The sequence below is a fragment of the Suricata suricatta genome, chromosome 8, assembly GCF_006229205.1.
Source record: "Suricata suricatta isolate VVHF042 chromosome 8, meerkat_22Aug2017_6uvM2_HiC, whole genome shotgun sequence".
Taxonomy (NCBI): Eukaryota; Metazoa; Chordata; class Mammalia; order Carnivora; family Herpestidae; genus Suricata; species Suricata suricatta.
Genome location: NC_043707.1, coordinates 109,511,726 through 109,537,824, shown reverse-complemented (window position 1 = coordinate 109,537,824; position 26,099 = coordinate 109,511,726). Strand labels below are relative to the sequence as shown.

General features: G+C 43.4%; 1 protein-coding gene across 1 annotated transcript; it reads right to left on the bottom strand.

Moving 5' to 3' along the window:
• Positions 1-499: 499 nt before the first annotated feature.
• On the bottom strand, positions 500-25,902 carry ZMYND12 (zinc finger MYND-type containing 12). The gene is made up of 8 exons (XM_029947998.1): positions 25,743-25,902; positions 14,527-14,668; positions 13,024-13,195; positions 8,077-8,246; positions 5,674-5,796; positions 5,312-5,423; positions 3,834-3,979; positions 500-2,236 (listed from the first exon to the last, which is right to left on the bottom strand). Exons 1-8 carry the CDS (start codon positions 25,850-25,852, stop codon positions 2,111-2,113), a joined length of 1,101 nt encoding a protein of 366 aa, XP_029803858.1. The 5' UTR covers positions 25,853-25,902; the 3' UTR covers positions 500-2,110.
• Positions 25,903-26,099: the final 197 nt, after the last annotated feature.

The window sequence follows — 26,099 nt, the reverse complement described above, 5'->3', positions numbered from 1 at the left end:
CTCTCCCCCCCCCCCCGCCTCTACCCTGCTTGTGCCTGTGTGCACCCTCTCTAAAAGAAAAAAGAGAAATATTTAGAAGAAAATGACAATTAAAATACTGTACTTCATACAGTGTAGGATAAACTAAGGCAGTATTATTTAGAGAAAAATTTATAGCCTTAAGTGCAAGTGTTTGGGGGTGCCTGGATGGCTCAGTCAGTTAAGCATCCGGTTTCGGCTCAGGTCATGATCTTGTGGTTCGTGGGTTTGAGCCTTGTGTCAGGCTCTGTGCTGACAGCTCAGAGCCTGGAGCTGCTTCAAATTCTGTGTCTCCCTCTCTCTCTGCCCCTCCCCTACTCATTCTCTGTCTCTATCTCCCCAAAAATAAATAAGTGTTTAAAAATTGTAAGTGTTCAAAAAAGAGTAAGACTGGAAATTAAATTACTAAACATGTGAAAAAGGAGATTATAGCCTGCATTCAAGAGGAAAATCAGTCAAAAGAAACAATAAGCTAAGACACTTTAATTTAAACAATAATTTTATAAGTAGATTCAGTGGGGAAGGAGTCATGAACAAGAACTCCGGGGTGGAGAAGACAGAGAACAGATTTCAGAGAGGGGACAAAAGAGAAAGGGGCCAGTGAGTACGGTTGAGGAGAGAGCTAGGTTCAATGAAATGGAGTTGATAGACTTCTTCAGAATAGGGAGGTTCCAATATTTTCTTTTATATTATCTGCTGAAGATTTGTCGCTCCCCCTCCGCACCCCTCCAGTCTTCACCAGACATCTATTTGAAAGGGTGGACTCATATCTGGGGTCAGGGGGTGACAGTCAAGCAGCAGGGGGTGTGTTCTGGGAGAGAGGTGCCAACAGCTTCGAGATGAACCGTGCAGAGGACGATGCAGCTGGAATCCCAGGCATGTGGCAAGAAGTAAGGCCCTGCGACTTTAGCCATCGTGGAGAAGCAGAAGGAACCCAGGGGCACGGAATGGGGGTTCCAGAAGATTTTCCCTAGGCCTCAAGGGGCAGCATGGCCCACCAGACATACATTTATTATATGTGTCGGGGTGACTTAATTTACAGGGAGGGACATAAAGCTGCCCCACAGGTCCCCAACATTCTCCCACTTGGATGCAGATCTACCCAGGATGCAAAGTGCTCATGGGCAGGCTGCTTAGCGAGTCTGGAGGGGAAAAAAAGGCTGTGCTAAATGACCAGGGCCATGGATGGGAGGAGCCGATACAGCCTTGGTCACATGAGGGCCATTTTACAACAATAATGGATGAGGTTATGGGAGGGGTCAAGGTCACAAAGCTATTAAAGTGAGAGAATGGGGCTTTGAACCCAGGTATGTCTGCCATGGAGGCCTGTGCTCTGTCCTTTCCATCAGTATAGATGGCGCATGTCTGCTTCAGTCATTGTCAAAGACGAGAAAGACCCCAGCCCGGAATGGCATCTCAGCCAATCCAGACTGGGTGCCCTGCAAAGATGTCCGGTGGATGTCGCGTTTTGCTACTTGTATTTGACATGTCTTGTGTCTTTGTGTTCTGCTATTCCTCCTTTTCTGCCTTCTTTTTCATTAAGTGGATATTTTCTAGTGTACCATTTTAATTTCTTTGTCGATTTGTAACTACCTTTCAGCGTAATTTTCTCAGTGATTGCTTTAAGAACTATAACGGACATTTGAGTCACAATCTACCTCAGGATAATGCTTAATTCCAGTAGAACAGGAAAACTTTGCTCCAGTATAACTCTATCCCCTACACCCTTCTTTGGCAAAGATCTGTGAAATGTATGTCCCTGGGAGACTTCTGGTAAATGATAAACTATTTGTGCTTTAATTAAAAGTACTGTATTAATAAGCTGACAGCACAATACTCAAAGTCATACAAAGTCACGATAAGCCAAGGGCAAAGTCATAATGAAGATCGGTTTTACTGATGTTTATGTCTAAAGCTCTATATTCCCTCACGTGTGCTGTGTTAAAAATAAAAACATGGCTATGTGTTTAGTCCCAGGGGAGAGAGGGGGACCTTCAGTGAGTCACAGTGCCTCAAAGCGGTTGTGCAGGCTGGAATGCATTAGAAGGTCACTAGCCCCTTGAAGAGCCCCTGACGCGGCGCTCATGGGCCACTAAGTAGTAGAATGAGCTTGTTCAGCTGAGATAAGACTTAGAAACTCTTGAATGGTACTTTGTTCATGGACACTGAGATGGTGTTCTTCGGCTAGGCTGAAGGCTTTCTTGGCATATTCTTGTGCCTGGAATACAATTGCAGTTATAAAAGGGAGCCATTGTAGGAAAGCTTTACATTGGGAAGCCCCATCTGTGCTCACCCCAGAAACATGGGCTCTCACACTAGCCGCTGGTGTGAAAAGTTTCCACTTTTGGAGTTTCCACTTGTTGGAAACTTGTGAAAACCCACTGGGTCCTTGCAGCTAGCCACACATGTGCTGAGTGGGGCATGGGGGACCAGAGAAACCCACCTGGCTGGACAAACTAATACAAAGTACCCCTTCTTAGCAAAGTAAGATCTCCATCGGATCTGAATCAGGACCCTCTGGACCAGCACCGGGAGGTGCAGGGGTGATAGGGACCACAAGCAGCATGCCATCCTAGGGGGCATGTGGTCCAAAGTTTTGACTTGGACAGAGGCCTCACAGGACAATCTGGGACAGACTCTGGGCTGGCTCTTCTCCTCTCCCTCCTTCCCACATTCCTCCCTTCCTCCCTCCCTTCCAATATTTATTGGATGGCTACTATGTTGCAGGGACTACCATGGCAGGTGGAAATTCCTGCCCTTGTGGAACTTACAATACAGTGGGGGAGAGAGGCCATAAGCACCACAAACAAGTAAAACACCATCATATCTTCAATAGTATACATGTTAAGGAAAAGGATAAAGTGGGAAAGGGGGCTTGGAAGCACCAGTCTCGTAGTGGGGTTCCAGCTTTAAGGAGGGGCGCGAGGGAAAGCTTCATTGGAGACAGGCGAGGAATGACCTAAGGGAAGTGAGGCGGCACTCTACGGTAGATACATGTGTCCCTATTCTCTAAGGACCTCTCGTAGATCTAACACCATTCACATGCCTTGGGATGAGGACTTCCTTGAGTACACGGGAGAAAACTGGAGCCAGAACTGTAGAAAAGAGGTGTTTGTAGTGCAAGCTTGGAAATCCAATGGAAATGTTCCCTAGGCACTCTTACTCCATCCCAGACGGGTTAGTGTCCCTCCCTTGCGTTCCCACAGGGCCCTGGTCTCCACCGTCCCACTGGATTGTAACTCACTGACCGTGAGCTCCTGTAGGTCCTTAGTAAAGTTTGCTGAGGAAAGGTAGGGAGGAAGGGAGAGCGGGGGAAGGGAATCCTCAATTCCCCGTGACACCCACGCAGAAAGGCCTCCTGGAGCCATGCTTCCCTCTCTCCCTGCCTGCTTCCGTTTTCTTTGCAGCGCTATTCGCGATTTTGTTCCACATTAAGTGTTGCCTTGTTTATTGTGACTTCCCCTCCTCTCAGAGAATTTGGGCAAATAATGGACCCTCTCGATGCCTCCGTTTCCTTATCTGTCAAGTGGGAATAATAAAATGCTACTTCATAAAGCTGGTCTGACAATTCACTGTGTTAGATCGTGAGAAGTACTTAGGCTAGTGCTGGGCACCTCCGTACGGAAGAAGACAACACTGTTTCCATCATGCAGGTTGGACTCAAGAAGTGAGAAATGTCATGAGCATCTGAACTGTTCTGAACGAGGCCTTACTCAGAGGACAGAAGGCCGAGCCGCTGGGCAAAACACAGCCGAATTCAGCCTGAGGGACTTCTACCTCCATTTTAGACATGGCACTTTTCTGGGGACACTTGCCTTTGAAGAATTCATCATCAGGTAGTAAAGCATGACGAGGGTATTTAGAATGAAGATAGTTTTTTGGGGGGCTGTGTCAGATGTAGAGTCTCGAATGATCCAGATTGACGTCAGGATCTGAATGGCTTCTGCTTCCTGGGCTTCATCTGCAACAGAATGGGAGGAGGCTGGAAAGAAGAAACAGGCTGTGGGGTGCCGCTGAGTCTCCCCTCGCGGGTGAGCACAGCGCTGACAGGGCGCTGGCCTAGGGCACAAGGCACAGCGGGGCTCTTCGCCTGGACTGTGGCCGTGTGCCAGCAGGACCCAGGCAGTTCCAGGCAGCTCCGTAAAGCCTGTCGCCTCAGCAGGTCTCAAGGTAACTGCGGTTTCTCTCTTTCAGAGTCCTAAACTCTCGACTTCTTAGGCTCCATATGCAGAGGCTGTCCCGGTGGGATTCCTTGGGTCCCACTTAGCTTCCACCCAGAGCAAGAGGAGGGAGCTGGGACTTCCGGCAGCTTCATCCTCTCCCAAATCCAAGGGTGCTTCAGCCACGGCCTTTCTGCTTCCCTGTACTCTTCCCCCAGTGGTGTTCGGTCCTACTCTAGCGACCATTTATTGACTTATTATGAGTTATGTCGGGCCACGTACTTCTACTAAACCATTTTTACATACTAAGCTTAGAGAGGAAGACAGAAAGGACACACACCGTAACCCTGAGGTCACTGCCTGTGGATTTCTATGATTTCCAAGTTTTCTGCTTTCACATACACCATTTTTATAATGAGAGAAAACTGAATAAAGTTATCAATTTTTAAAAATCTTAGTTCAAAACCACTCCTCCAACAAGTCTTCCTTATTCAACACTATCCAATTGTCCTCACCGCTTCATTCTAGAAGTCGTCTTGTAATATAATTTATACTTGTAGAAATTTCCTTTTATTTTCTATAGGTTCTGTCTCATCAACTGCACTATTTCTTTTGAACAGAAACTAGGTCCTCTGTCCCTTTTTATTACTTCAGAGGGAACAATGCCATACGGTGCCACTCAGCACTCACCCTTTGTGGAGCCTGGGGACAGAGAAATAATGAGACCCAGCCCTGTCACTGAGAAGCTCACTGTCCCGTAAAGGAGAGGTGAAGTCCCCAGGACAAATGAGCAACATGAGAGGGTTCACCTTGCCTTATCTGCCCTGAGGGATAACAACAGAAGAAAGGGAGGTTCTGCAAAAATCACAGGGGGCTCTGGTAGATCTTTTTTCTTTCCACATCTGTCCCTTACGAGCCCCCAGAAAGGCCGTGTGGGACCAGGGCTCTGAGTTCTTCCCAACACTAATGAAATCTCTTTGATTCCCCTATCTCACTGTCTGCATCAGCAAAATACAGAAGATGGCACTGGTGTGCTCATGACAGGGACAGTGGCTCTCCCTCTTGGGGACAAGGCCTGTGGACTAGGTGGGGTGACGTCACTGCTCTGTTTCCCAGGGAGAGCTGCCGCTTACCCAAGCCGGTGTCGGTCTCAAATCGTTTGCCCAGTAAGTCTATCTGTTGGTTGTGAGCCTCTGAGAGCACCTGGCAGCGAGTGCTCAAGTATTTATTCCAGATCTCAGAGACCTGTGGGAAAGCAGACACAATCAGAGCAGCAGGCTAGACCTGAGCCTCGGCTAGTTTGCTAGTGGAGAAACAGGAAGAAAGAAAAGTGGGAATATAGTATGTACCATGTATAGTATTTGCCCAAGACCATGTGATCTCGGGCAAATCACTTCATCTCTCTGTGCCTCAAATTTCTCATGAGTGGTCTGACACCAGTTGTCACTTAGAAGGCCAAAGTATCAAGGCTCAGCTCCCCTCCTCCCCAGCTCACCTTGGTGTACAACGTGTCTGCCACGTCCAACTTTTTAAGGCCATAGAAGACATTAGCCAGGTGGAAGTAGCCTCCTGAGGTCCTGATATCCTCTGTTCCAAATGCACAACTGGCAAAATAAATCTATAGCAGGAGGAAGAAGGGGTTCTTCAGTTCTCTTTGTACACCATGTCTCTGATTTTAAAAACTCGTACACCCAGAATTTGTAATGAACTTTTACAACGATCCAAATAAAATTAAAAGTGGGCAAAGGATCTGAATAGACATGTCTCCAAGAATATATGCCAAAGGCTGAGAACAAATGCTCCACATCATCAGTCATTACAGAAATGCAAAATAAAACTGCAGTGAGACACCACTCCATGCATGCTGAAAAGGCTCTCATCGAAAGAGCAGAAGATTAGCGTTGGCAAGGACATGGAGAAAATGGGACCTTCATCCACTGCTGGTGGGAATAGAAAATGATGCAGCCTCTGTGAAAAACGGTTTGGGAGCTCTCGAAATGGTCAACAGTGAAGTTATTATCTGACCCAGCGATTTCATTCTTAGACACACACCCAAGAGAAATGAAAACTTGTGTCCACACAAAGACTTGTACACAAACACTCACAGCAGCGTTACTCACAACAGCAGAGACAACCCCAGTGTTCATTAAATGATAAATGGCAGGACAAAAATTGTGTATATCCAGAAGATGAACACTACTCACAGTAAAAGAAACAAGATATTGATACAACAACATGGATGAGCCTCAGAATAATTCCGCTAAGTGACAGAAGTCAGATGAAAAGACCACAGAGCATTCTGCTTATACAGTAAATGTCCAGAAAAGGCAAATCTAGGGAGACAGAAAGTGGTTGCCTGAGGCCGGGGGGTCAGAATGAGAAATAAATGATAAAGGGATATGAGGCATCTCTGGGGTAATGGGAATGTTCTAAGACTGAACTGTGCTCAGGGCTGCACAACTCTGTGAGTTACTAAAAATCACTGAGTTGTATACTTAAAGTGGGCGACGTCTATGATATGTATCAATAAAGCTTTGGTTGTTTTGAAAAGTAGGAAGAAGAATCTGAGTTTGATCTATTTCTTAACTGTGTGTCCAGCTCAAGATAGAAACTGTTCCTCTATTTAATTTGTTGTAGAGTGAGAGTACAAAGAGAAAAGGCCTAGGAAGCAGTGTTTTAGTCAGTTTCCTGGGTGGAAATATTTGCACCCTCAAAGCATCTCCTGAAGACAATTTAATGAAAGGATTCTTAAAGAGACATAGAGTGGTCAAGGAACCAACAAGAGCTAGAAAAACCCCAGGGACTATCAACGGCGAGAACTATTACTGTCCAGACTCCTGAAAAAGTGAGGGAGAAAGCAGGACCACCAGGCCCCACAAGAGCCAGACCTATGGGAGAAGGTCACCTGCCGGAGCCATGGCCATGGAGGAGCCCTGCCCGTGCCAGAACTGGGGTGCAACAGGAAGGCAGCAGAGAGAGTAGATACCCAACCTCTATCTCCTCCCAACATCCACTCCCCTATCATCCCTCTCGCTCTCTAAATTCAACAGAAGCCAGAAAGCAAGAGCCCGGCCATGTGGGCCACAGAGGGCAGCCTCTTAGGGCACGATAGAGCAGAGAATGGATTTGGGGTGAGGGGGTATGGAGACAAACCAGCACACGAATGTTTCTGGTAGATTTAACAACACTGTGGAGTGGCAGGCAATCAGAGGGAGGGCTGCCCAGTGGAGAGGCTGAAGACAAAACCAACATGTGTGGAGACTGCATCCTGACCCTAACCTCACCAGATTTCAGGCTCAAAAACTTTTCTGCTGGCAATATTGTCCACTACTGAAATCCTAACAGAAACATCATAAATTTTGGAAGAACAGCTCAGTCATCACACTCATCATCATCTTATCTAACATTTGTACATAGTCTTATCGTTTATATAGTTTATAAAGAACTTGCATACGCCAACAGCTCTGAAGCAGAAACATTGATGTTTAAGTAAAAATAACAGCCCAAATGCTGCATGGATATTGTCCTAGTACTAATCTCTTCAATGACCCAAAGAGGCATAGGCTATTTGATGATTTCTGTCTTACACTTGATGAAAGAACTCAAATAATTTGCCCAAGAACTATGGCCAGGAGCTGAAGTAAAGCCCTTCTCTTAACCAGTGTGCTGTTCTACCTCCCTTATTATCCTGAGAGCTTTCGGGCTTGCAGAAGTGATGCGACCTGGCCCAAGAACGCACAGCCAGGAGGTGGAAAGGCTTGAACTCAGGTTGTTAGAACCACGTTCTTGCTAATACCTCACCAGTCAGTTAGAAAATTTACAGAAGTGCTCAGTTTAAAAAAGCACAAACAAAACTCAGCATAGCTCTTCTCAGAAACATTCAGGTGTCATAATTTACATCATTGGCCAGATGATAACGAGCTTCCTCGTAGTTTTCCTTAGCTATGTACAGAAGTCCGAGGTTCCGATGCAGCAAAGACTGGGTGGCATCAGAGCATTCCGTCGATTTGAGGACTGTCCACTGGGCTTGGGATAGGTATTCCTCAGCTTGGACAATCTGGCCCAGACCTGCCCAAAAGAAGTACGGAAGGTTAGAATTCATATTCTGGCCAGAGAACATAGGATGAAATGTCAGTACCCACTCGCTCATGTATTCATTGACTCAAACATTTATTGACATACAAAACTTGTACATGAGTGTCCATAGCAGCCTAGCCATAATAGCCAAAAAAATAGAAATAACTTAAATGCTCATCAACTGATGAGTAGATATACAAAATGTAGGCTACCCATATCCCTGGGTGGAATATTATTCAGTCACAGAAAGGAATGAAGTACTAATCCAGGCTATAACAGTAATAAACCTTGAAAACATTGCACTAAGTCAAGGAAGCCAGATATAAAAGGCCACGTGATGTGGGATTCCACTGATATGAAATGTTCACAACAGGCAAATCCATAGAGACAGAAAATGGTGGCCAAGGACTATGGGGCTGGAGAATGGAGTGTGGCTTCCACTATGGAGGAAGATTTTGCAAGGCTTGGTGATGAAAGTAAGGGAAAAGGAAAATCCTAGATTAGAAGCAAGAGGCCGAGGCCCATGATCCTGGCTCGTGGGACATGGCAAGCCACATCTTCCATTTGGATTTGCTCTATGAAATAAGAGCTGGAGATCGCAGTCCTCTCAAATTTAAAGAAGCAAATGACTCTTAGCAAAGATTATTTAGATGGGGGAGAATTGGTAGAAGGCATTGACATATATGAGACGTTTCATTTTCACTGTCCAGTTTTCATTCACGAAGGCCATGCTAAGGAAGGAAGGCCCCGCAGCTAAGCTGCACCAGCAAATAACAAGCAACCCAAAGGAAAAGGTATCCTTGGGAGAAAAATATTTGAGGCCCCAAATCCAGAGAGCAGGGATAATGGGGTAGGAGGAACGGACCGCTCTAAGCTGGTCGGAACGGAGACTGTGGCTGCTGAGTGGGTAAGTTCAGGCATGCTCTCTTCGAGAGTGTTGGCCTGGACAGGCGTAGAAATGGAGTGGAGCTACTAGATACACAAAGTTGCCAAGGGAAGAGAGACTATCCTAAAGGGTCATATAAGTCGCCTATGGAATAGAAAGAGAAGGGATAGCCAGTTACGGAGTAGTGACAGTCGTGTGCAGGATGAGACAATAGGCTTACGCTGGGCTGACAGCTGCCCCTCCCCTGCTATTAAAAAAAATAATAACGTGATTTATTTAGACTGCCAAAAAGGCTGGCATAGTTTTCAGTCAATGACTGGGCGAGGTATTAACGAGAACTTCCATTTACATAGAACCTTCTAGCTTGCAAAGCACTCTCACGTTCATTACACACAAACTCATTTAAATCTCAAAACAATTCTGTGAAGGGCACTCAGATTCACTAAATGCCTTCACAGGGCCCACTTGGTGCCAGGTTCTGTGGGAGCAGGGGAGTTTGAGCCCTTCCTCTGTGCTAAGTGCTGCCCTGGGTGTGAAGACACTCTGATGAGTGAGAATAGGGACAGTTCTGGTTCTCCCTCAGTTTATAGTCTAGAGGGAAAGAGATACTGTAATTAAGTAATCTCGTCAACAGATATGTATGCCCAGAACAGAAAGAGGTTTTTAAGGGGACATATAAAAAGAAACCTGGTCCAGTCTGGGGCCTTGGGCAAGGCTTCTAGACAAGAGGGTGGTAATTCCTTAAATTATTTTTTAAATTTTTTTGTTTTGAGAGAGAGAGAGAGGGAGAAAGAGGCCAAGCAGGGGAGAGAGGCAGAGGGAGAGAGAGAGAATCCCAAGCAGGTCCCGTGCTCAGTGTAGAGCCCAAGGCGGGACTTGATCCCACCACCCTGGGATCATGACCTGAGCTGAAATCAAGAATTGGATGATTAACCCACTGAGCCACCCAGGTGCCCCAAGCGGTAGTAACTTGAGCCTAGACCTGAAAGATGAGGAGAAGTTAGTTAGGTGGAGGGGACCATGGCTAGAGAAGAGCCTTCCCAAACAAGAAGAGAGAAGGCCAGCACAACTAAAAGGGAGGGAGAAGATATAAGATGAGGTGACAGAATTCATACAGGTGACAGCATATTGGAACCAAGCAGCTCATAGGGCTGCTTGGAGAATCTGATCTTTATCTAGTGGAGTGGTCTGATCACATTTTGTGTGGAGGCCAGACTGGAGGGAGGCCAGATCCCAGCTAGTCGGCAATAGTCCTGATGAGAGATGATGAGACTTAGGCTAGGACACTTTTCCAAAATCCCACCGCTAGTCAGTGTCAGAAATCACAGAACCTGGGCTGTATTTCCTTGTCCAGTGCTCTTTCCAGTAGTTTAGGTGGAGAGACAATCTGGAATGGGGAGCCATACCTGAGCGGAGTGAGGAGGGGCATTCTTGCACTTACATGGCCTGGTTTAGGGGAGTAAGAGCCCAAACTGGTGAGGAGGGGGGATTGACGCAGAAGTAGCAGCCTAGAATGAGGAGTCAAGAGCCCATGGAAGGAAAGAAGGACATCAACAAGGGGAAAGAGTAGGCCTGGAGACGGGAGACTGCTTCATACAGGGGAAATGATGAAATATACATTAATGAAAAAGGAAGTCAGCTTTCTCATTGTCAGAGAAGAGAACTATAGATATGGAATGGGAGAAAATTAGAATGAACCCTCTGGTGGTGTTGGACTGAATTTAGAGGTACTGGCATGGACCCATACAGAGACCATATATATATATATATATATATATAGAGAGAGAGAGAGAGAGAGAGAGAGATAATGAATTTAGATGCAAAATGTGTATACATTATTATATTCATACATATTCTCTAATTTTGTCCACTGAGAAGGCCTAGGAGCAGCCCTACCCCAACAGCAATGCAAATGTCTAGTGCACAACCCTTGGCTTCTGAATTCCATTTTCAGTAAAAAACCAAAAAACAAAAAAAAACAAACAAAAAAACAAGAAACAAGGCTCCTTGGAGGTATGTTCCAGAAAGCAGGAAAGTGAAAAAGACACAGAAGCCAGTTTGAATGGGCCGCCACTTAGAATAATCTAAGCACCAAATTAATGACAGTAACAGATTATTAATCCATTGAATAGAATAGGGAGCCAAGAGTCCGTACTGATATAAATAAATAAATGAATATAATGAAAGTTTGATGGAGCACGACGTTTACATAGTTTCAGGATACCTCCCCGTAATAAACTTACTCACTGGGAAGAGCATACAAAGAATCAGTCTGTCAGACACCACCTTAGTAAAGTAACTTAAGTGAGTATCATCAGTAATGGAACAAATTGAAAACATGTGCCAACTTGCAGGATGAGGTGAGAAGAACACAGCACCACTTCTGTGATATTCCTGCCAAAGATACATCACCTGAGTCCGGTCATGAGGAAGCATCAGAGAGACCCAAATGAAGCGACATTTTATAGAACAGTTGGCCTTTACTCGTAAAAGTGTCAGAGTCATAAAAGTCAAAGAAAGATTGAGAAGCCATTCCAGAATGAAGGAGACTAAAAAAACATGGCAACAAAATGAAAAGGATGATTTTGAACTGTATCCTTCTGCTATAAAGAAGAGGTTGTTGGGAATTTGGAGAGACGTGAGTGGGATCTGCTTAGTAGATGACAGTAGGTGATGGTGACACTGTGTTATGGAAGAGAACGTAGGTGCAGGAAATGCATCAGGGAAGCAGCTTACTCTCACGTAGCTCAGGGAAAAAATTTCACTGTACTGTATTTCCAACAGTCTTCCTTTTTAAAAGTTTGCTTTTAAATTTTTTTAATGTTTATTTTTGAGAGAGAGAGAGAGAGAGAGAGAGAGAGACAGAGTGGGAGTGGGGGAGGGGCAGAGAGCGAGAGGGAGACACGGAGTCTGAAGCAGGCTCCAGGCTCTGAGCTGTCAGCACAGAGCCTGATGTGGGGCATGAACTCACGATGAACTCACAAACTGTGAGATCATGATCTGAGCCAAAGTCAGACGCTTAACTAACTGAGGCACCCAGGTGTCCCTAAAAGTTTGTGGTTGTCCTTTTTAAAAAATAGTGGCTAGTAAGATGTATAAAGTGGTTGGACGGTCACTAAAACACTGCAGATGCTCATAAAGGTTAATTCCCCTCCAAGATGCTAATTCTCTGGCAGCAACCACCATGTGGGATGGAGCTCGGCCAAGTCTGTGCCTCCCGCCTTCCCGCTCTCAGAACCGCCTCTCCGGTCCATGGGAGTAGGTTCCTATACTCCTATTACTACGTGACCCTGACACAAAGGCAGGTAAAGGTAAATACCACACTCAACCTGAGTCAACACAACCCTCTCTTCTAGGAATTGGACACTGGAAATCCGATGCTAATTAGTTTCGATGACCCTCCTTGAACCTGGAGGACATGGAGATTCCATGTAAATTCAGCTACATCTGATAGTTTGGGGTAGCTGTCTTCTGTGGTAGGCACGGGGCAGAAAAGTCTGCAGAGATGGAAAATAAAGCAGACGCACAGAGAGAAGCAGAGACAAGAGACACAGCCCGAGAGAGAAGCAGAGCGCCAGCCTTAGTTGGTTACGATATTCTGATTCTAGTGCCTCACAAAGCCTTAATTCCCCTGGGACACTCCAGCATCCTCATAAAGGTACTCCTTCTGCTTAGGCAGCTCGATAGTGGATCTCTGTCAGTAATAGCCCAAAGTTGATGACATCTGCTTCCCTACCTACCTTGTGCCAAACTTTACAGCACCACTGCTCTTGTGCAAAACGTGTCTTGGTGCCACTTCCAAGGCTGCACTCTTTGGCCACTGATATGACCCAGTACAGTGCTCCTTCAGGGCCCCGGGGGATCTCAGGTCATTTCCCTTACCCAGGCTCGCCTCGGCCAGCAGCAGGTAAGCAGGCACAAGCTGTACGGAGCTCAGGCCGAACACGTTCATGCGGAAGCGAAGTGAATGCAAAGCTGCCGGGACAGCGGCTTCGTGTTTTCCTTCAAAGAGGTATTTCTGGCCTACGGTGTAGCAGAATTCAATCAAGTGCTTCTGTGGAAGAAAAAACTAGACCATCAATGGTGGGCATAGGTGCACCAGGAGCAAGGCCAACACCTAATAAACTGGTTGAGGGCACCTAGCTAACCTGCTTGTATTCAGGTGTCCATGAGACCCAAAATAGGTGATAAAAAAGGTAAACCCAGATTGAGTTCCTCAAGGGCCAGGCACAAGTGTCTTTTCACCGTAACTCATTGATCGGCATAAATGAGTGCTTAATATAAAACTATTCGAGGGCTCCTGGGTGGCTTGGTCTGTTAAGCCTCCCACTTTGGCTCAGGTCATGATCTCACTGCTCTGAGTTCGAGCCCTGTATCTGGCTCTGTGCTGACAGCTCGGAGCCTGGAGCCTGCTTCAGATCCTGTGTCTCCCTCTCTCTCTGCCCCTCCCCCCTTCAAAAATAAAATAAACATTCAAAAAAATTTTTTAAATAAAAAAACTATTCAATAAATATTATTCTTATATTCATAATAAAATGTGGTTTAGCAAATCTGTCATGTCTTGGGACATCCTAAAACTTTGACTCTCTGAGTTCATTTTGAGAGAAACATCTCTTTCCTTCTGCAGTTATCCTGCTTACCAAATATCAGAAATAACTTAAACTCTGCATTGTCCCAAGGCAATTCTCAAAGTGCCACAATACTAAGATTGATGAACCTGGTGTTTTGAGATTTATGGCTTAGAAAGCCCTAATTTTTTTTTTTTAGAAAAAATTGAGATGCTATCAATGTCATAAAAGTTTAAAAATATCTTTTATGTATTCCCTAGTGTATTCATACATCATCTTTTGACCTCTTCCTACATTCTTATCAATATATAAACACATGCTATATATTGGCATATATGGGCATTAAGGCTGAATTTTGTACCCCCATCCCCCAAACTCAAGCTCTAACCCCTAGCACCCAGGAATGTCACTGTGTTTGGAGACGGGGCCTTACAGAGGTGATTAAGTTAAAACGAGGCCATTAGGGTGGCCCCTAATCCAATTTGACTGGTGTCCTTTTAGGAGGAAGACATTTGGAAACACCAGGGATGCATGTGCACAGAGGAAACCAAGCCTGCTGATACCTATCCTTGATCTTGGACTTCTGGGTTCCAGCATTTCTGTTGTTTAAGCCACCCAGTCTGTGGTATTTTGTTAGGCAGCCTTTGTCACCTGATACAGTAGGTATTCAGCAAATATGTGGAGAACAACTGACTGAATGGTACTGAGGGCACAGAGACACAAAACCAAGTCTCTGTCCTCAAAGGGGTTCACCCTTTCTCCTGGGAAGTTTCGCGGCACCCATGAGCTACCCCTGCAACAGCCTCGTGGGACCCACCTGCCGCTGGCGAAGCTGCTCCAGGCCGTGCTGCCGCTCTTCCTCTGAATTGTAGAAGGGCATGGAAGTGCGCAGCGGGATCAGGAGCTGACAGATCTGCTCGTGGATGCTGTCCCAGTCAACTCTTTGATGAACCACACCACTGACAATAAAAGCATGGACCTCACTACCTTTACCTTGGGTCTGTCCTAAGGTTCTCAGCCCCGCTACTGGCCCAGCCCTAAACACTAAAAAAGTAAGCCCAACACAGACCACCAGGCAGGGAAGCCAATGCCATTTCTGACACAAATCTCTCTTCTGCCATGTGGTTATCTGATGGGGTAAAAACTAGTTGGGGAGGGAGGCTGCTGTTTCTTTGGGGTCAGGGTCACATTCCGAAGTCACATGGGGACCCCGTGGCTGTCTCGCTTTTCTGCTTGGTTAGTAACAACGACGACTTTAGCTCTGCATTGTCTGAGGCCACTTCCAGAATATCTGAGCCCCAAAGCTGATGGATGAGAGGGTCTTTTTCTTGGTGGAAGGAAAAGGAATTTCCATCTGTTGAGGCTCTAGGAGACACCTTCCTACCGTGGGTGCCTCTGTGTCACTTGGCTCTGGAGGGTCTGCTGTTCCAGGGGGCACACTGACACGACACACTGGGAACGGCCCTGAATCCCAGTGGTGTAGCAGGTGCTTTTGCTAGTAACTATTTACCTTTTTGAGAACAAAACCAAAGCTATTACTTCAAAGATAAGGAAGCATAGGTGTCGAGAGCTTAAGTAGTTGTGCTGAGCCTGGACCTCAGAGCCAGGTGTTTTTTAGCTCTCCAGAGGGAAGCACTATGACAATCTGATAGAAAACTTTTCTGAGTCTTACATACAGATTTAGTATTTTTATTTTATTTTTAATTCATTAACATTTATTTGTTATTGAGAAACAGAGAGACAGAGCCTGAGCAGGGGAGGGGTACAGAGGGGGACACATTGAATCCGAAGCAGGCTCCAGACTCTGAGCTGTCAGCACAGAGCCCAACACGGGGCTCGAACTCACAAACCGCGAGATCATGCCCTGAGCCGAAGTTGGACGCCTAACCAAATGAGCCACCCAGGTGCCCCAGATTTAGTATTTTTAAACACTTAATTGGACAGGACAGCAGCCCTACAAAGAATCCATTCCCATTCCTTAAGTAATTACCTCTATGAATGATTCCCAAACCTATTACCCGATTCTGACCCTTTCTCTAATTCTTTTTTTATTTTTTACCTTTCTTTTACATTTTTTAAATGTTTATTTATTTTTGAGGGAGACGGAGACGGAGACAGAGACAGAGTATGAGCAGGGGTGGGACAGAGAGAGAGAGGGAGACACAGAATCCAAAGCAGGCTCCAGGTTCTGAGCTGTCAGCACACAGCCCAACACAGGGCTTGGACTCACGAACAGTGAGATCATGACCTGAGCTGAAGCTTAACTGACTGAGTCACCCAGGAGCTTCTCTTTTTTTACGTTTTAAAGTATACTTTCAATTCAGTGGTTTTTAGTATAGTCACAAGGTTGTAAAACCATCACCCTATCTAATTCCAGGACAATTTCATCACTCAAAAAAAAAAACAAAACAAAAACCTCCATTTGCTCTAACTGGTCCCCTCATTTTTTCTCCCCACCCACTGATGCCCAGAAACCACTTACCTACCTTCTCTGTGTGTTTGCCTCCTCAGGACATTACATATAAATGGAAACAGGTAATATGTGACCTTTCGGGTCTGGTTTCTAACACTTAGCATGATGTTTGCAAAGTTCATCCATTTCATACCATTTCTCAATATTTGATTCCTTTGTATGACTGCACGATATTCCGCTGCATGGCTGTTTCACTTTTAATATTTATCCACTCGTCAGTTGGTGGACATATGAGTGGTTTCTACTTTTTGGCTATTATGAATAATGCTGCTATGAATACTTGTGTGCAAGTTTCTGTGTGAACGTATGTTTTCAATTCTCTCGAGCACATACCTAAGAATGGAATGTGCTGGGTCATAAGTAACTCATGTTGAACTTGTTGAGGACCGCCAAACCGTTTTCCACAGAGGCTGTACCCTTTTATAGCCCACCAGCCATATGTGAAGGGCTCACGTTTTCTGTATCTTTGACAACACTTGTTACTCTCTTTTTTTTTTAATTTTTAAATTAAAAGTATGTTCGTGTGTGTGAGGTAGTATCTCATTGTGGTTTTATTTTGCATTTCCTTAACTAATAATGTTCAGCATCATTTCATGTGCTTATTGGCCATTTGTATATCTTCTTTGGAGCATTATGTATTCAAACCTTCTGCTCCGTTTTTAACTGGGTCTTTTATCTTTTTACCTTGAGTCTTAAGAATCCTTTACATATTCTAGACAAAAGACCCTTATCAGATATAGGATTTGTAAATATTTTCTCCCATTCTGTGGGTTGTCTGTTCACTTTCTTGATAAATGTTCTCTGATGCACAGTTTGTGTTTTGGGGTTTTTTTGGGGGGGTACTTACTTTATTTGTAAAAAAAAAAATCTGCCTTTTCTTTATAACAAATCTCTAATTCTTTTTTTTCCTCTTTTGAGATTTTATTTAAATTCAAGTTAGTTAATATACAGGGTAAAATTGGTTTCAGAAGTAGAGTTCAGTGATTCATTATTTACATACAACACCCAGTGCTGATCACAAGTGCCCTCTTTAATAACCATCACCCATTTAACCTGTCCCCCCTCATCCTCTTCTCCAGCAACCCTCAATTTGTTCTCTATTGTTTAGAGTCTCTTATGGTTTGCCTCCCTCTTTGTTTTTAATGTATTTTATTTTTCCTTCCCTTCCTCTATGCTCATTTGTTTTGTTGCTTAAATTCCGCATATGAGTGAAATAATATGGTATTATCTTTCTCTGACTTATTTTGCTTATCTGATGCACAGAAGTTTTAAATTTTTGTTTTTTAATTTATTTTGAAAGAGAGAGAGAGAGAGAGCGGGGCAGGGACAGACAGAGAGGGAGACACTCCCAAGCAGGCTCCACACTGCCAGTGCAGAGCCCCATGTGGGGCTTGAACTCATGAACCATGAGATAATGACCTAAGCCAAAACCAAGAGTCAGGCATTTAACTGATTGAGCCACCCAGGTACCCCTGATTCACAGAAGTTTTAAATTTTGATGAAGTCCTAATCTATATTTTCTTTGGATCTTTGTTGTTTTGGTATCCTATCTAAACAGTTGCCTAATCCCAAATACACAGATTTACAACTAGGTTTCCTTCGGAAAGTTTATGTTTTTAGCTCTTACTTTAGCTCTTTTCATGTATAGTGTAAGGTAGGCATCCAAATTCATTCTTGCATGTGGCTATGTGCATATGTGCTAGTTTGAATGGTGTTGGCACCCTTGGTGAAAATCAATTACCCATAAACGTATGTGCTCATTTCAGGACTCAATTCTAGTCCATTGATCTGTATGTCTGTCCTTATGTCAGTACCACACGGTCTTCATTACTGCAGCTTTGCAGTAAAATCTGAAATTGAAAAGTATGAGTCCTCGAACTTTGTTCTTTTTAAAAGACTTTTTAGCTATTCTGGGTACTTTACATTTTCACATAAATTTTAGGATCAGTGTGTCCATTTATGCAAAAATGACAGTTGGAATTTTGATAGGAATTGCACTAAATCTGTAGATCAGTTTGAAGTGTTACTATTTAATAATATTAAGTCTTTTAAACTATGAATATGGAACGGCTCTCCATTTGTGTAGGTCTTTCATTTCTTTAAAAAATGTTATTTAGTTCTCAGTGCAATACAGTCTTTTCATTCTTGGGTTAAATTTATTTCTTTTCTTTTTTATGCTATTGCAAATGGAATGGCTTTCCTAATTTTCAGATTGTTCATTGCTAGCATACAGAAATACAACTGATTTTTGCACAGTTGATCTTGTATCCAGGCACCTTGCTGAATTCACATATTAGTTCTAATCGGTTTGTTGTTGTTGTTGTTGTTGTTGTTGTTTGAGGTTCTTCAGGGATTTCTCTATATAAGAGCATGTCATCACCAAAAAGAAGTATTTTTACTCCTTCTATTCCAAGCCAGATGCTTATTTCATTGTGTTGCCAAACTGCCCCAACTAGAACTTCTAGAACAATATTGCATAGAAATGATATAGGAAAACATTCTTGTCTCATTCCTAATTTGTGGGGGAAGCTTTCAGTCTTTGATCAATAAATATATTAGCTTTGTGTTTCTAAGTTTATTCACAGATACCCTTTTCCAAGTCACGAAAGTTTCTTTCTATTCCTAATTTGTTCTGTTTTTATTACAAAGGCTGTTGGATTTTATCAAATGCTTTTTCTTCATCTATTCAGATTATCATGTGGTTTTTGTCTTCTGTTAAAATGATGTCTTAAATTGATTGATATTAGTATGTTGAGCCACTCTTGAATTCCTGGAAGAAATGCCACTTGCTCATGATGTATAATCCTTTTTATATGCTGCTGGATTTGGTTTGCTAGTATTCTGTTGAGGATTTTTTGCATCCAAATTCATGAGGGATGTTTATCTGTAGTTTTCTTTTCTTGTGATGTTTTTGTCTGGTTATGGTATTAGGGTAATGTGGGCCTCATAAAATGAGTCAGGGACTTTTTCTCCCTCATCTGTTTTTTGGAAGAATTTTTGAAGAATTTGAAGTTTTTGAAGAATCTTGAAGAACTAGTTGGTGTTAATTTTTCTTTAAGTATTTGATAGAATTCACAAGTGAAGTCATCTGGTCCTGGGCTTTTCTTTGCAGGAAGTTTTTGATTGTTAACTAAATCTTCTTAGTTAATAGACCTACTCAGACATTCTTTTTCTTTTCAGTTTGCTAGTTCCTGTCTTTACAATAATATATTCCATCTATGTTTCCTAATTTGTTGGCATACATTTGTACATCATATTCTCTTATAGTCTCTATGATTTCTGCAAAGTTGCTAACATTGTCCCCACTTTCATTTCTGACTTTAGTAATTTGGGTGTTCTCTTCTTGGTCACTCTATAAAGGTTTGCCAATTTTTAAAAATCTTGTTAAAAACTAATTTCTAGTTTTGTGGATTTCTCTCTATTGCTTTTCTATTCTCTAATTCACCTATCTCTGCTCTAATCTTTAATATTTTCCTCCTTATGCTAGCTTTGGTTTGAGTTTGTTTTTCTCTCTCCAGTTTCTTAAAGTGGAGGGTAGGTTATTGACTTGAGATCTTACTTCTTTTATAATATATGTGTTTATGGCTAGAAATTTCCCTCTGAGTACTTTCACTATATCCCATAAGTTTTAGTATTTGTATTTTTGTTCTCATTTCATCTCAAAGCATTTTCTAATTTCCCTTGTGATTTCCTCTTTGACTCACAGGTTGTTTAAGACTGTGTTATTTCCATATATTCATAAATTCCCCAAACTTCCTTCTGTTATTGATTACTAATGTCATTCCACTGTGGTTACAGAACATACTTTGTATAATTTCAATCCTTATAAATTTATTGAGACTTGCTTTACGGTCTAATACATGGTCTATCCTAGAGAATATTCCATTTGCACTTGAGAAGAATGTATAGAGATGTCTGTTAGGTGTAGTTGGCTTATGTTGTTCAAGCCTTCTATATCCTTATCTCCTATTCATTATCGACAGTGGAATATCAAAGTGTCCAACTATTCTTTCTTTCTCCCTTCTCTACTTCATACATGTTGAGACTCTGTTGTTGGATACATGAATCATGAATTTTTGCATTTCTATTGCCTACTATATATTTTTACTCAAAGGTAACTAAGTTAACTGATTCCATTTATACATATTCCAAAACTGGTAACAATAACCTAGCACAGGGTCAGCAAAGGTTTTCTGTAAAGAGCCAAATAGTAAATATTTTAGGCTTTTGAGAGCTACATGGTCTCTGTTGTAAAAATTCAACTCTTGTAGCACAAAAAGCAGTCACAGACAACAAAAAGCTTTGTTCAAGCTCTCTCTCCTTCTTTCCTTCTGGGACAACAGAAATGCAATAAAGGATTTTCTCTTTCAAAAAAATTTTTTTAATGTTGTCTTTATTTTTGAGACAGAGAGATTCAGAGCATGAGCAGGGAAGGGCAGAGAGGGAGGCACAGAATCGGAAGCAGGCTCCAGGCTCTGAGCTGTCAGCACAGAGCCCGACGAAGGATTTGAACCCATAAACATGAGATCATGAGCTGAGCCAAAGTCAGAGGCTTAACCCACTGAGCCACCCAGGTGCCCCAAGGATTTTCTCTTTAAACTGTAACTACTATCATAGAAATTATATAAAGCATTTAAAAAATTTTTATAGAGAATTATTGTAAACAAATCAATTAAAGCACTTAACAGCCAGGATATAGAAATAGTTGAATTCCACAGGGCATTTATTAAATAGGGGCTTTTTGAATAATTGTGTGAGCAATGGAAATATTAATTTACTTAACTGCCTGAATTTTTGCTCCACAGAGAACATTTGACATATCTAGCCTTTCCGAATAAAATGAGCATTATTTATATATTCAAGAGCTCTTTTTCTTATTCATCTGTCTAACTGCTAATACCTAGCACAAAGTCATGCATAAAGGAGTTGAAAAATATGTTTTCATTCAGGGCTCACAATTAAGTAGCCTGTGAGCCAGACATTTTTTGTTTGGCCACTATCATGTTTTGTTTTGTTTTTTAGTAAGTTTAATTTTTTTAAGTTTCTTTATTTATTTTAAGAGAGACAGAGACAGCATGAGTGGGGGAGGGACAGAGAGAGGGAGAGAGAGAATTCCAAGCAGCTTCTCTGCTCTCAGTGCAGAGCCCAATGTGGGGCTAGAACTCACCAAACCACGAGATCACGACCTGAGCTGAAACCAAGAGTTGAACGCTTAACCCACTAAGCCACCCAGGGGCCCCAACCACTATCATGTTTTTTAAAATACCCTGTTTAAATTTGGATGACATTAGGTAAGAATCTCTTTCTGCAGTTTACAACAGATCCTACTGTCTCCTACTATTGAATACCAACCACTTCATTGTTTTTCTTTTCCTAACCAGTGAAAACATTTTAATTTGTGCCCCATGTGTTAAATAAAACGTCCTGCAAATCACTCTTATCTATGTGCTATGATTTGCTAACTACAGTACTGAAGCCTTTCTTAACTTTCTGTAGTGTTTCAGTGTATACTTTAATAAAATTGCCTTTTCTTACAAAAGTTCTGTTCCTTGGCTACGTTCTCATAATCCAATATAGAACAACATGTGCAAGATTACAAAGAGTGTATAAAACAGATGTATTTATGGGAAAAGAGTATAAGGAAATTGACCAAAACATCAGATTATTAATCTCTAGGTTGTGAGATTATGGATTATTTTTCTTCTTTATTTTTTATATTTTCAAATTCTCTATAGTGAGCATGAGTTACATTTATAATTAGGAAAAAACTCTTTTGGGGCACCTGGGTGGCTCAGTCGGTTGAGCATCCGACTTTGGCTCAGGTCATGATCTCACGGTTCGTGAGTTCAAGCCCTACATTGGGCTCTGTGCTAACAGCTCAGAGCCTTGAGCCTGCTTCCAATTGTCTCTGGCTCTCTCTGCCCTTCCCCTGCTCACACTCTTGTCTCTCCCTCTCACAAAAATAAATAAACATTAAGAAAAATTTTAAAGAAAAAACCTCTTTTGCAAAAAAAAGAAAAAAAAACTTCCCCAAATTCAACTTGACTGCCCTTTCAGCTCCTTAAAGTTGGAACGAAGAAAAAGACTATTTACTGAGTGCCAGTTTGGTTCCAGTCATGATGCTACATGCTTTACAGTCAGCCACAAAACGCTGTGAGGGAGGAGTATTAAAGCCCCCATTTCTGAGATGCAGAACAATTACCTTAGTTGTATTGTATGAAAATATCCTAAAATCCCCACGACATAAGCATAGAGAAATCTGAAGAAAAGAGGGTGGAGGGGAGAGGAGAAGACCTTAGAGAGAATTAAAGGCAGTGAAAGAGGACAAAGAAACTAATGGTGAGTAAGGGCATAGGAGATAATCATCTATTCGTGCATTCATCACGTATCTAGTTTTGACTGTTTCCAGACACTCTGCGAGAGACCATAAGGTATGCACAGATGGGTCTGACCCAGATCAAAAGCTAGCGTATGTATGACAGTCCTACACATATTCAACATAATATCCTGCATTAATGGAACATAACAAAAGCACACTTGCCAACAAAGAGAATGAAGAAGGGAAGTAAGAGTCATCTGAGAGTAGAGAGTGACTGCAAAGTGAGTTGAGAGGAAGAAGGACTTACTTCTGGCTGCAGGGAGGAAGGCAAGAGGGAAAGAGGTAGATGCTCCTATCAGGCAAAGGGCTCTCCTCTTTCCCCTGAGTGCCAGGCCTGTACTTGCGGTTTACTAGCCATCTCTCCCAAGTGACCTGAAGGCCCTCAAACTGTGTGTCCCTACCCAATCTGTCACCCACTGCCAGTGTGTGTCCCCTACCCAATCTATCACCCACCGCCACCTCCTTCTGTGTTAATAGGTTTACTATCCATTCAGAAGCTCACTTATTCAACAAATGATCACTGAGTGTGTGGTATATGCGGCCAGTCGGTTTAGTAAAAGACAGATATTAAACAAGTAAACACAAAATATAAAGATAAAGGGGGAAAAAATGAAGAAAAAGGTGAGAGAGAAAACTAAGAGAGGAGTACTTCCAGAAAGACGTCTTTGAGGAAATGACATTCCTGAGGACGGAAGGATGAGACGGAGCTAGGAAGACTTGTGGTTGAAGAGGAGGTTCCAAGCAGAGGTAATAGCCCAGGCCAAGAAACTGAGGGAGGAAAGGACTTGGCAAATTAGATCTGAAAGAAAACCTTGGTAACTGCATCACGGAAAAGAGAGGGTGAGTGTCGTGGGAAATTAAGGTAGAGAAATGAGCAGGGCTTGTAGTTTTTGCTACAAACCCTAAATTATATTCGAAAGACAATGAAGACACTTAGAAAAACACAGATGCTGTCCCCTTCGGGATACACAGAATCGAGTGAAGAATATGGCCTATTAAACAACTGATTTCAATCTGTGTCATAAATTTTAGGACAGGGAATATATAGAGTGCTGTGAGGCCACTGAGGAGGGACACCTAATTCAGTCTGACAGAGGTATGTTCACTCTCCACTAGGACCACTGCAACTACTTTTTTTTTTTAAAACATTTATTCATTTTTGAGAGACACGGTACAAGCAGGGGAGGGGCAGAGAGAGGAAGACACAGAATCCGAAGTAGGCCAGGCTCTGAGCTGTCAGCATAGAGACTGACATGGGGCTCAAACTCACGGGCCACAAGATCCTTAACTGACTGAGCCACCCAGGCGCCCCAACAGCATAACATTTTAATCAGTGATGGAGCCTCTAGGGTCTATCTTCCAATTTATCTCCCACACTGCTACCTGTCATCCTTCCTGAACATCAGGGAGAGCCCGTCAAAACCATCCATGACATCCCAGAGGATAAATTCCAAACTTCTCAATCCCATGTCACCATCTGGTCATAACCTGTGTCTTCTTGATTTAAACTCCTACTACTACCTACTGCAATAGTTTTTAAAATTTCTCTTTAGTAATAAATACATTTTACCATTACAAACACACACATCCACATACAATGCAAAGAAGTTTCAAGAGGGTCACCTGGGTGGCTCAGTCGGTTAAGCGTCCAACTTCGGCTCAGGTCATGATCTCGTGGTTAATGGGTTTGAGCCCCACATCCCGCTCTGTGATGACAGCTAGCTCAGAGCCTGGGGCCTATCTTTGAAATCTGCATCTCCTTCTCTCTCTGACCTTCCCCTGTTCATGCTGCCTCTCTCTCTCAAAAGTAAATAAAACATTAAAAAATTAAAAAAAGAAACAATTTAAGTAGGATTACTCTGATACTTCCTTTGTTATTCTACTTTTTTCTTTAAAAAAGTACATTTTCCTTAAAATGCTGGTTGTGGTTTATCCATGACCTGCTTATGGTCCAGTCTGCAGTCTGAAAATCAGCAACTGCTTCCTCCACGACCACCTTCTCTACCTGGCTCTGAACAAACTCTGTTCTTTGGTCCTTTAACCAAGTAGACCCAGATGCCAGGAGCACCTGCCCTTCTGTCTTCATTGTTCATTCACCTAGCAATTTCCTACTGACCTTTCAAGAATCATCTCAAACATTACGTATTCAGAGAAACCTTTCCAGATACTGCCCCGGCCACCGTGCTTCCATCCTTAGAGGTCCCAGGAAACAGCACACCTTGTGTGACAGTACTTGTCATGCAGGGTCTATTATAAGGACTTTTTAAAACAAGTTAGTCTGCTCTGGACTAGGTTTCTGGCCGTCAGCAACCTAGCAGTTTTATCTCAAGTCCAAAATAAGCCTAATTGGAAGCAAAGATGCATCGAAGTTATGTTGAATAAATGAAATCTCACCTCATTTTCTACTAGCGCCCCCCCCCCACCGTCTTGGCTGTGCACCAGACAAACTGGCCTTCTTTCTATTCCTCAAACACATCACAGTCTTTACGCCCTGAGAGCCTTACTCTTCCCCAGCATTTCCAGGCGGATTGCTCCTACTTCATTTTCAGATCAGAATCTACCCTCCGGGAGGCTGTCTGCCCAATTCCCCCATTACATTTTGTCTTTATGGCATTTATGATTCTCTGAAATTATCTTTTCTTTTTGCTAGTTTATCTATTTTCCGCTTTGGTATATTAGATCTTTTTTAAGGAAATATTTTTATGGTTTTTATTTATTTCTGAGAGAGAGGGAGACATCACACGAGTGGGGGAGGGGCAGAGAGAGGGGAACACAGAATCTGAAGCAGGCTCCAGGCTCTGAGCTGTCAGCACAGAGCCCCCACGCGGGGCTCCAACCCCACGAACCGAAAGATCATGACCTGAGCCGAAGTCGGTTCTTAACCGACTGAGCCACCCAGGTGCCCCGGTATGTTAGATCTTTGAGGGAACAGTCCACCAAATCCCCCTTAGTAATTTCAGCTCCCATTACAGTGCATAGCGCACAGTAGGCGGTTAACAAAACATCTGGTGACGAATAAGTGGGTGAAGAGGCACACACAGAAATCTTTGGGACCTGTCTTGAAGCCGCCTTGAGCGCTCCCTGGCAGAGCCGGTGCTACGGCTTACGCAGGGCACCCAGACCTGTGACGGGGAGAGAGGAAGGGAATTGAGGGGCCCAGGTGCCACATTTCAGGGCCTACCAGTAATAAGTGACCGTGCAGGCCGTGCACACGCGCTCGGCCGGGGCTTCGCACACCTCGCAGCAGAGCCGGCGCCTCTTGGGCACCGCCAGCGGGTAGATGCGGTCCATGCTGCAGCCAGCAGCGTCGTGGGTCCCCAGGACCGTTGCCTGGAGAGGACGCGCTGGATGCGGCGTCACGTGACCACCACCCGGGGGCGGCGTTCCCAGGAATTCAAGCGCAGTGGGGAGAGGCGCAGCTCCACTGACATCTAGAGTGTCTTTCTGGCGTTAAAAAATAATAATAAACTTAAAAATACAAACCCCCCACCCCCGCCTTAAGTCCCGAAGGTTAAATGGCCGGGCAGTCTGCCTCCAG

Excerpts from the sequence above, each read along its gene's own strand:
- ZMYND12 (XM_029947998.1), bottom strand. The coding sequence starts at position 25,852 with ATGGACCGCATCTACCCGCTGGCGGTGCCCAAGAGGCGCCGGCTCTGC. Across the intron at positions 8,247-13,023 it reads GCTGGCCGAGGCGAGCCTGG|GTCTGGGCCAGATTGTCCAA; the intron begins GTAAGGGAAATG and ends TCTTTTGGGCAG. Across the intron at positions 2,237-3,833 it reads TGATGATGAATTCTTCAAAG|GCACAAGAATATGCCAAGAA; the intron begins GCAAGTGTCCCC and ends ATTGTATTCCAG.